Consider the following 11866-nt stretch of genomic DNA (forward strand, 5'->3'; position numbering starts at 1 on the left):
TAAACTTTGTTTGTGTCTTGGCTAATTACTCAAGAACGCACAAATACCAAGAACCATCAATTCCATTAATCCTTTCATCACCATAGATGTCTTTAATGATTTCTTGATCCAAAGTCAAAATCATTATAAGATATGTTCATGTCACATCTGTTCTTGCATGTTCTTGGTGTGGACATTGATTTATGGGTTTGCTTTAATGAACCTTCTGAGCAACCTTCTGAATAACCTTCTGAACTCCTTCTAGGTTCATACATATGAACTTCAGAATGTTTCTTCTGTGCTCCTTCCTTTTTGACGGTTGTACTTTGTGTTGAACATTCTGATGTTCTTTAACACTTTAAACCTTATGAAGGTTGTTTATTTATTTCCTTCAACTTGAAGCATATAAATGAGAGATCATTTGTTTTGACAAACAAGATGATTCTTTCTTTGAAGTCCAAAAGAATATTTCTTTGCATCTAGTTCATCATTGCATGCAACTGATGACTTTAAATATTCTTGTTTATCCATGAAGTAATCCTTTATTATTTCTGGATATATTCAGGGTTAATGTTCATGATTATTATGAACTCCATTCATATGAACATTCTGATCTCTGTTCATATGAACATTCTGAACTCAGAAATTCTTATCTTCAGAAGCTTTGGAAGTGTGATACTTTGAGGAGGTTCTGAGAATCTTCCTAACTTGTATGCATATTTCCTTTTATCTTCTTTACCCATGATGGATCTTCAAATCATATAACATAAAGCTCAATGTGAGTTTTGTCACATAACTTCAAACACATTCTTTTGCAGCTTGTGATGTAAGTTCTTCCATCATGATTCTTGAGCTATGAATCTTCATGGAGATATGATCTTGTTGTTTCAACTGATGATATACTCATTCTTTCAATGTTGAGTAGATATGATGCACTTATCAATGTGGGTGGCTTCTAGCTTATCCACTTATGTGATTCCTGTTCTTTTAACAAAAACTCAAGTGCAAACATCAGTAGATCACCATTCATAAAACTTATCATTTATTCCACGAGGTTTGTTATCATTAAAATATTCATCAAAAAGATTTTTGCTTCAACATAGGTGAGGTACCTTTTTGTGTTAGGTTCCGCCGTTTGTTTGATTTATCAGAAAATAAAATGGTGACTGTAGCACAAATGTTTGCTTAGGGATGGGATGAGGGAGGAGAGACTTAGAAAGTGGTTTAAAGCTAAATTTGTAAACTTTTATTATAGCTTTCATGATTGATGCCAAAACCCATTCTTATGTGCCGGTATTGGCTAGTTTATTTTTCTTTTTGCTGAACACTTGTTGTACTTTTCGATTGTCTTAGATGGTACATCTTGTGCCGTTTAGATAGTCCGTTGTTTCTTGTTAATATATCATTTTGATTTCTTAAAAAAAAAATTCTACTTCAAACTAGAATCAGTAACTTTTAATTCTATAATTGATTTTTACGTACTAATTTATAATTTAACTAACTTAGATCGGAGGAACTTCTAGGAGCCGTCCAAAAGTACATTTTTTTGAGGGTATTCTTCTAACTCTTATTAGACCATTTATTGTAAAGAATTCTTAAATATTTGTACCTTTTGAAATATTTCTTTGAACTAAAAGTTTTTAATTTGGCCTTCAAAGTTATCAATATCTTAAATGTTTTTTAGCTAAAAGTTTTTAATTGTATCCTAAATCTTTAGTTTTAAATACGTGTGATTTTGAAATAAATTGTATTAATGTTGTTGAACTTTTAAATAGTTTGTGATTGTGCCTTACATAATAGTTGAGGGTTCAAGGATTAGATTTTTTTATTTTATTTTGGAACCTAGCTATAAAATATATGTTGAAGGACATAATTGAACCTTTTTTGGCTCATACACCCTCCGGTCACTAATATAAGCAAAAATCCACTTTCTAGGTTCATTCAATAAATGAGTATGCAGCCTATGTATGTAGTCTTTATCATAGGCTGCACACTCATTTATTGAATGAACCTAGAAAGTGGATTTTTTCTTATATTAGTGACCGGAGGATGTATCTATTTAAATATCTATAAAAAAAAAATTGGTGCTATTAAAATTACACGTCATCATTTTGATTTTCTGCAATTTTAGAAGGTTGTGATGTGATGAAGCATAACACATTCAAGGTTTTTGTGAATAACAAAAACCCAGTAGGATTAATTAAATATAACATGGTTACTATGTTGATATATAGATAGAGATGTTAGAACTACATTATGTATACATAATATTTTTTGCTTGTATTTGAAGAATGTTCCTAAGGAGTTTATGTAAAGAACAATCATGGTTGGTAAAAGTGATTGGACATACTTGTCTCTTTGAGTTGATTGAAGAAATTGTTGGAAAAAAAAAAACCCATTGGCTGTTTGTTCTATTGTTCTTTAGGGTACCAACTAAATGTTTAGTTGAACATTTCTTAGCTCTACAATTTTAAGGCTTTGTATTTTGTTAATTTTAAGCATCTATATTTCATTTGACTCTAAGAAGTATCATGTTACTATATGCATGAATGTTTGCAATGCTTTTTGAGTTGTTTTAAACTTATGGGTTCCTTTCCAACTAGATTCCTTCAGAACAAGGCACAAATATTTTAATCCATGCAAATAAATAATATTAATATATATAGCTTTTAACCCCTATAAAAAATTTGTTTGAAAATAATGTTAATATCTAGCTTTTTAACCCCCTATAAAAAATTTGTTTGAATTTAATCATGATAAATTATTCAACTTTTTATGCTTTCGTAAAAATACTGAAATTTTGTAAAATTAAAATACATGTATAAGGTTAAGCATTTGCAATGACCCCGTACTCCTAAATTTTAATTCGTCATTGTAAGTCACATAAAATTAAGTAGAAATTATTATACTATACTTGACTTGAAATTATACTGGACTTTTGAACTATTATTATGCAAGTAAGTTTAGGAGATTATAAAATGCTTACAAATTCTTCATTTTGAAGTGCATGATTCTGCATAATCTTGAAGAACTTTGGAGGGCTATATAACGACATGATTAAGAAATGGATTGAAGCAGGGACGTTGAATTGAGGAAGTTGTTTTGTATTTTGTACTATTAGAACGGGTGCCGTTTAACCTGGGAAAGAGGAGTTCTTTCCCACCATGGGAAAGTCCCTTTTCCCAGGACAGCTGTAGGTTTTAACAGGTAGAACAAAAAACAAAAAAAATTACTCGGTCTATTTTTTTAATGTTGTTTAACGTTCCTACCACACCTCCCCATTTAGTCATAATAGCGCAAAAGTCCACCCTCACCAAATTTTGGGAAATGGATGTTCGTCCACATCTAAAGAAATTACTATTCTGGTTGAACATATCTTCAGACAAAGAATCTCCTTCCCATGAACTTTCACTCCAAGACCATCTACGTTTTGAATTTGATTTACGCACCTCAAATCATTTAACCCAAGTAATCTTCTTCTCTTTTTGATCTCTCATAGAAACACATTTTGGATTTTAACCACCGTTTCCAAGAATTCACCAGCATTTCGAGAGAAAAAAAAATAGAAATACTACTAAGGACCAAAAAGTAGTTTAGCTGTTAAAAGTAAATTTGTGCAGCTAAAGGTTTGGATGATAATTCGTTGCTCTTCACATTCAAACAAAAGAAATGGATGTTCCTTATTTCAATGATATAGTTAAATATAAGCTTAATTCTTTTCTACCATAATTGATGTGTTTTTGACTGAAGATTAATTGAAAATTATCAATGGGTTTCATGCTGAATCAGCCTCACGATCAAAACTGTGTAATTTTGTTGCGTTTCAATGGCTACATCGCGAGATCAAGTCGGCCCAAATTGCGGGTCAAAACGACCCGTTTTCTGTTATATGGGTGAAGAAGAAGCAGTTTCAGCCAGCTACACCCACTTGGAGCTCATGCGTGCAGGCCCAAAAATAATTGCAAAAGCCCACTACTACAAACAAAAGACAAAAGGTTATTTAATTATGAGGTGGGGTCACAGTTTTTGTTTTATATAACCCATCAAAAAGTTAACAGGTCACACATCTCAGCCATCCAAATTAAAAAGCATTATATCAATGGTCATGCTTTAACTTTCCCATCATGGGAAAGAACTCTCCTTTCCCATTTTAAACCCCACCATTAGAACGTTCTCTTAAATAACTAAAGCCATCTAATTAATTAGACATTAGAAAATATGGATCATGTCATCAAATACACGACACAAAACACAATGAGACACTTAAAGTATGATAGATATTGTGATGATACACACACTCTTGTAGCAAATTAAAAGGTGCTTCTATTTCTAGCTTACATTGTGAGCTCATGTGAAATGGACCCTACAATTCCTTATGTAAAAATGGCAGATTACACTACAAAAAAACGCGTGTTTTCCGGCGGCTAAAAAATGAATATTCCGGCGGTTTTTGCCGCCACTATGCACAATTCTGGCATTTTTAAAACTGCCGAAATTTTGCCTGCCACAATGTTTAAAGCGACAGTTTTTACATAGCCGCCATGTTGTCCGCCGTTTTATACTTGGTTTAAAGTGGCGGTCATTTAATTGTATATAGCGACAGTTTCAAACGCCACTATGTACATAATTGTTACAAAGCCAATAGGTGTTTCTGGCATTTTTGACCGCCGTAACATGCAGAAAGTACCGGCGGTTTTAACCGCCAGAAAGTACTCCTGAGACCTATGCATCTAGTGGCATGTCCAACTGCCAGAATTTACTTCTGATATTTAATCATTGAGCTGCCACAATTGACATATAATATGCCACAATGCTCAAAAAATTGAAATTATTTTATTTATAATATTATTATTTCATAGGAATATATAATTGTACATTTCTATTTTTTGAACAAAATTAAAGGACAAAAAATTTTGAACATTGTCATTGATATATTTATAATTCAATTCAAGTGGAGTTTGATACAAATATCCATTCTCAAAATAAACAAGTCTCAAATATAAACAAGTCTCCAAACATAAAGTTACACAAACAATTGCCACCATCTTTAGCTATTCTCAAAATAACAAGTTTCAAAACATAAAAATGACTACACAACTGATGTCACTAAAATTAGGACTCTCATGCTCCACGTGCATTGCTTTCATCTGATGATCTAGTTATGTCATTAGGTGTTGGAGATTCACTTCCTACGTTTGATGCCTGCAAAAAATATTATAATTGTTAACTCATATTAAGCAAGATATTATTGCCAATTCAACAACCTAAGCAAAGTAAAAGTTATTATCAAAGTAAAAGCTTGAAAGACAGTATTATCCAAAATCAATTTTTCATAATTGATGAATATAAAGATTGATGATGATAAACTTAGAGAAATGCATTTAATTGATAAAAAAAATTAGCAGTATTGATTTCATTAGACCAATAGCATTCAGATCCATTTTGTAAAATCTCGACATCGTCTGCATCACGTGTCGAGTTATGCCCTTCATTGTTATGCACAGAGGATGGAACAACATCGTCCAGGTTGTTTCGACCAATTCCAAATGCATCATTGACCATGTCTTCCATTGGATTTTGTGGTTGAAAAGTATCTTCTGCAACACAGGTTCTTTGAACTGCCTCAGACGCGATTACATTTGGTCTTTCACCATGCCAAGTCCAAATTTTGTAATTTTTCGAAAAAGGTCTATTTTTTAGGTGTATGTAAACTTCATCCCATGTTCCCCCCTTCTTGAAACCACATTTTGAACACGGACACTTAATTGTAAGTACATCGGCAGGTTGATGTTCAAATGCAAAATTCAAAAAGTGAATTATCCTATTTTCATATTCAGGTGTGCCTAGTGGTTTGCAAATCCATGATTTATCAATTGACATGACTACAAAAAAAATATATTAAAGCATCCATGATTTATCAATTGACATGACTACACGATTTTAATAATCACTGATGATGAATTAAGATATAGAATTATATAGACAGTGTATAAAGGTACAAGGAACGCATCTCATACCTCCTGCACAGTTTTGAGATTTCAGACGGCAATTTTGGTGCAACGGCGATTGATGTGCTGACAGTTATAGCAGTTCTATGGGACAAACAGAAAATGAAATGTTAAAAGTATAGTACAGAATGAATTGAAGTATATTTGAATCACAAGGAAACTAAAATCAATTATTTGGCAAGCAAAAAATCGTGTATTTGACTTTTTATGTTATCCAGAAAAGCCAAAAAAAATAAAATAATAATATCCAGTGTTATCTATTTGCAAATGACAGATTATGGCAGCAAGCAAACAATCCACCATAAAACATGGTGTTGTGGTCTATGTCAGATATAATAGGTGTTGTGGCCTGTGGCAGCTGCCACAGCACAATGGTGGTGCTCATCAAATTTTTACAATATGAAAAGTGTAGTTTGAGAAAATGTTTGAAAAATTTGACTTGCATATAACATCATTAATTTGGCTTATGACAGAAAGGTCAACTACGAAGGATATGCTTTTTTTTACAATACTCAATGATCATCTCTATCCTTGTATTCTCTACCTAACCAAATAGCTAACTAACTACTCAAACAAGTAACAAATCTTAACTACTCTTTTTTCCCTTTATTCTATCCCTTATCAACTACAGAAGTTGTAGCAACTGCACACATCAGCTGTTACACAACTTACTGTCATGCCTAAAACACCAAAAAAAAACACATACAAGGACCCAAAATGCAATCCAAGCCGCAGCAAAGACACACCATAGCAGAAAAACAACAGAGGCCTGCCACTTCTGCTGGACCAGCAGCCAAACAGAACCACTCAGACACCAAAAACTGGCACAAACAGAGACGAAAAAACTCCACTACCTCCTCTTAACTACTCTTATTTTCCCTTTATTCTATCCCTTATCAACTCCTAACTACTAAGATAAGAACAATGATACTCTATCATTTGATTGTACAGTAGAAAGGTTCCACCATCAAACTAAAATGAAGTAGTAAGTATAGTTGAGCGGTTCCCACTTATCAATGACTATGAGCCATGCTCAACACAAACAGGAAACAAATATATATACAAAACAAACACCAATTGTTGAGGAGAAAAGTTGGGTGGTTTGATCATGTTGAAAGAATTTCAATTAAGGCTCCGGTAAGAAAAGTAGATCAAAGAAAACTTTAGGAGAAACAATTAAACAAGGCCATAGGATAAACAATTTAACCAAAATTTTCGATTTTTGTCGAGTCAAATGGCATCAATTCACAAGATCAGTATATGCAAAAAAATTAAGGTTACAAGTATGTTTGAACTCATCTCACACAAATTGAAACCATTTAAGGTACAAAAATTGGAAAAGAACCACCTTAGTTCATTGTTCATCTAAAGTTGTTATGACATCCCAAAAAAATAAATAGAACTCAACCAAAATTAAAATAACCAAGCTAGAGAGTAATTATTCATCAAAACATAAAAAAATGTAAATAAAATAAACATAAAACAAAAAAATCATAAACGTGTTATTTGATGGAACATATTGTATAAACATAAAAAGTGAAACACATAAAACAACAATAATAAAAAACATGTTAGTTATTTGAATGGGTCCTTTTCACAAACCTCTAGATCCTCCTGATTTGGCAGCAAACCTCCTCAAATAATCAAAATCTCTAGCTTAATCAAAACCTTCTCAAATAATCAACAGTAGATCTGCTTGTTTCTTTTCACAGACCTCAGTTTTTCTACCAGCAAAACAAAAACAAAAAAATCAATAACAAAAACAACAACAAATTCCAACAGCAGAAAGTCTTAATCATATAATCAAAATTGAACCTTATAATCAAAACTGAACCTTGTTAACCAACTAAAATCAAGAATAATACAAAGATGAGGGTTTGGGTATTTCAGACTAAGCAAACTTCAAACTCACCAAGTTGAGAGAAGACTTCGACAGGGACCAAATATGAGGGTTTCAGATCGGCAACATTGAGGAATAGTTTGGGTCTGATGGTTTTGCAATCGGTTGAAGATTGGGTTTGAGGGAATCGAATGTTGGGTGTTTGAGGGTTTTGGAATGAATTGAAAAAGATTGAGGAATCGGTGAAGAAAAGGACGGGAATAGAAGAAAGATTGAGGAAGAAAGGGTTAGTTATAGTTTTAGAAGTGATGGAAATCGTGAGGGTTTTTGGAAGCTTGGAGAATGTTTGGAAAAAGATTTAAGTTTTGTTATAAAATATTTAATCTCAACAGAAAAGGGTAAAAGAAAAAGATGGAGGGATTTTCTAAAAAATTGGGAAAAAAAAAAGAGGGAAGTTAGTGCGCCAAATATTGTGAGGTTGGGAAAATTAAAATGGTTGATATCGGCAGTCTAAAATGCCATAATATACAATGTAAATTATGCAATTAAATTATGTTAATACTGGCGGTCAAAACCGCCGCAATGTACTGTAGATAGCGGCGGCTAGAAAAACTGCCGCAATATACCGGATATAGTGGCGGTTTACAGGGACCGCCGGTACAAAACCGCCGGAATTAATGCGTTTTTTTGTAGTGTTAAGGGATCAAACCATTGTGTTTTTGAGTGTATGCCGTATGAGACTGTTGGATCATCAAGCATGTATGTATACATGAAGTTTGTATAAAAAGATAGCCAAGCAACTTTCACTAAAATAGAATCAATTGGTAGAAATTGAATTGCTTTTATGATTTCAATTGTAACCATAACAAGTAACCACATGGTGAATGAAAGAAGACAAACTTGTAACTTAATTTGCTCTTCAAACCAAATTATCCAACCAGATTGCCTAGATCCAATAGTCAAAACACAATTCCTTCATAACACATACCTATCAATGAAACTCTTCTCCCAATAAGTCTAGGGCTAGGGCAATTCAATTTCTGCTACTTTTCTCACTTCCCAAATGATTCTATATTAGTGAAAGTTGCCTATCTTTTTTCTACTTGCTTCCCAAAAATAAAAAAGATAATTAAAATGAAAAGACACTTCACAGGATGTTATAGCATTTTTACAAACGTGGCTTTTCTATGTAACTCTCCTTAACTAAATAATTAAATACCCACTTGAGACTTCAGAGACAAAAACCTCACATTCAAAATCTTTAACTCATCACCTCATTTCCTAAAGTCTTAGCTCAATACTCACTCAGTAACATCATGTCATTTCAACATGTTCCAGATTTTCATAGAATAATATTGCAAGATAAGAAACTTGTAAGTCTATTAGAAATTATTATATTGCATATTTTATATTATGTTTCATTTATCCTGTAATCCCTATTGTTAATGTATGATTTCTTAATTTCTTTGTTGCAGAGGGTTCCAAAGAAATATGTGGAGAAATATTGGAAAGGAATATCAAACCCTATATTCCTTAAATTTCCAAACGGTGTTGAACAAAAAATATTTTGGGTGGAGAGTAATGGTGATATTTGGTTTCAAAAAAATTGGGAAAGTTTTGCAAAGTCTTTCAAATATGGATATCTCTTAACTTTCAAATTCATTGGTGGATCATATTTTAAGGTTAAGATATTTGGTGCCAATACTTTAGAAATAAATTATGCAAATATCAAAGCAGTTGATGAAGGTGCTGAAGCCACTGAAGAAGGTAAAGAAAGTGATGAGGAAGCCACTGAAGAAGGTGAAGAAAGTGATGAAGAGAGTGATAAGGTTGAAATGCCAAAGAAAGCTCAAAGGACAATAAATGGCAAGAGAAAATTCTCAGGTGAGTTTAGGCTTGTCTGTTACTCTATTTATTTTTTAAAACAAAAATCATTAGTTTTTATAGAAATAATTGCTTTTAACTTTTAAGAGTTATTCCATGGTTTGTTGTGATTTTTTCTCTGAAAGCTTGTAAATCTAAGGAAGAAAAAAAAGTGTCTTGAAAATCGTTTTTGGAAGCATTGTTAGATACTTTTTCTATAAAAATATGTTATTTTTTTGGAAGGAAAAATATGTGATTTTTATCATTTATGATAAAAAAATTTGGTTTTTTAAAATCGTTTGAAAATAATCTCTAAATCAAATGTATGATAAATAGTTAACGCAAACAAAATAGATCATTATATCTTTAAACTTTACAGGTTGTAACAAAGTGGCCATGGTGAAGAAGGCTAGAAAATACCAAACATCTGAAGCTGTTAATGAGAATCCCTCTTTTGAAGTTATAATGACACAATCTTACACCAATGGCTATTTCTTGGTAAGTTTTCTATACAAAGTATCTAATAATTTTAGCTTTAATTAATATCTCTAATAAATCATTATTTGAAACAGTGGTTACCATGTGAGTTTTCAAGAGAACACTTGAAAGATTTTAATGGAACTGCAACAATAAGGGTTGGTAATGAAAGGAGTGTGGAGGTTAGTTTGAGGTATTATGGTTATAAAGAAAGATCTTGTTTGGGTGGTGGTTGGAAAATATTCAGGGAAAAATATAATTTGCAAGTTGACGATGTTTGTAAATTTGAGATGATTCGACGGAGACCTTTTTCATTCATTGTCACAATTACTCGTGCCGGAAACGAAGCAATCCCAAAGAAACTACTAGGTTTTAATTCTTTCTTTCTCTTTTATTTGCTTTTTTGTATGTTATAATTTTTTTATGAAAAAGGTTATAAGAAAGGGGTCTCTTTTTTTAATAGTTAGTAGCCTAAGTTATCCAGAATTCAGTTTCTTTTTTAGTTTAAAACCTAACTGTATATTGTATGTTTAAGTTCATACTTGAAATTTTTTAGCTCAAAAATAAATTCAAATATCTCTAAATTTTTTGGGTATTATGAAAATTAGATTAGATGATATCATTTTGTGTTTATGCCTATTGTACAGAAGGTCCTGATGTGATGAAACATAACACATTCAAGGTTTTGGTGAAGAACACAGCCCCGGTAGGATTAATTACATAAAATATAGTTACATATATAGATAGAGATGTAAGAACTACAAAAAATAAATAAATGATATTTTTGTTTGTATTTGCAGACTGTACCAAAGGAGTTTATGAAAAGAGGATGTCATGAAAATATTGTGGAGTTAAAAATGGGGAGAAAGTCATGGTTCGTAAAGGTGAACTATTATGAGAGTATTCGTGGCTGTAGGTTCGGTAAAGATTGGATAAAATTCATGAAAGAATGCAATGTGGAGATTGGAGATACTTGTCTCTTTAGGTTAATTGATGAAAGGAAATTTGTGTTTGATGTTTCAATTAGCTGTGCTTCTTTAAGGCACTAACTAGATGTTTATTTGCTTTGCCCTTTTTAAGTGCTGGATATTTAACTCTACAATTATAAGCATTGTATTCTATTATTGCTAACATTTGTATTTCATTTGAATCTAAGTTGTATCGTGTCTGCCTTTGGATATTTATAATATGGTTGCTTGTAATGTTTTTTTGGTTGTTTTGTAATGAGAGAGCATAGATGTTCTAACGTGTGAAATAGAATGACATGATTAATTAAGAAATGGATTGAAGCAGTGACGTTGAATTGGGGAAGATGTTTTGTATTTTATATTGAGAATGTTCTGTTAAATAGGACAAAGCAAAGCCACTTTTGTAGCAAATTAAAAAAAGTTGCTTCTATTTCTAACTTACATTGTGAGTTCATGTGAAATGTATTGTAATTTACTTGTTGAATTTGCATTGAATGTAAATTGCATAATGTTCTTAGAACGGATACCACTATAATTACGCGTGTCGCAACACACATAGTTTTGGAAAAAAATTTGTCGAATAAAATGTATTTCTTTCTTATGATTTTTGTGTGTAGGGCATGTGAGTTAGAACTCTCACATTGTTTAAAAAAGTGTAGGTTTAAAATTTTATAAATGAGATGACTCTTAAACCTAATGACTTAAATTTTTTGGTAAATATGTGATGTTCA

General features: G+C 32.0%; 1 protein-coding gene and 1 long non-coding RNA gene across 2 annotated transcripts; one reads left to right on the forward strand and one right to left on the reverse strand.

The window, feature by feature from the left end:
- Positions 1-4890: 4890 nt before the first annotated feature.
- On the reverse strand, positions 4891-8156 carry LOC146953548 (uncharacterized). The gene is made up of 4 exons (XR_015010676.1): positions 7900-8156; positions 7590-7711; positions 5997-6071; positions 4891-5181 (listed from the first exon to the last, which is right to left on the reverse strand). It is a non-coding gene; the product is annotated as an uncharacterized LOC146953548 (long non-coding RNA).
- A 779-nt stretch (positions 8157-8935) lies between these two features.
- LOC146953549 (B3 domain-containing transcription factor VRN1-like) lies at positions 8936-11478 on the forward strand. The gene is made up of 6 exons (XM_085710570.1): positions 8936-9200; positions 9303-9711; positions 10070-10188; positions 10263-10536; positions 10815-10873; positions 10968-11478. The coding sequence occupies exons 1-6, from the start codon at positions 9144-9146 to the stop codon at positions 11214-11216; spliced, it is 1167 nt and encodes a 388-aa protein (XP_085566696.1). The 5' UTR covers positions 8936-9143; the 3' UTR covers positions 11217-11478.
- The last annotated feature ends 388 nt before the right edge of the window (positions 11479-11866 follow it).

This window comes from Medicago sativa, chromosome 1, assembly GCF_051527215.1.
Source record: "Medicago sativa cultivar Bolivia chromosome 1, Bolivia_mono, whole genome shotgun sequence".
NCBI lineage: Eukaryota > Viridiplantae > Streptophyta > Magnoliopsida > Fabales > Fabaceae > Medicago > Medicago sativa.

What these genes read in the sequence shown, in the direction of transcription:
- LOC146953549 (XM_085710570.1), top strand. Translation starts at nt 9,144, where the DNA reads ATGTCATTTCAACATGTTCCAGATTTTCATAGAATAATATTGCAAGAT. An exon ending in ACACCAATGGCTATTTCTTG is followed by an intron (nt 10,189 to 10,262) that starts GTAAGTTTTCTA and finishes TATTTGAAACAG; the next exon opens with TGGTTACCATGTGAGTTTTC. An exon ending in TGGTGAAGAACACAGCCCCG is followed by an intron (nt 10,874 to 10,967) that starts GTAGGATTAATT and finishes TTGTATTTGCAG; the next exon opens with ACTGTACCAAAGGAGTTTAT.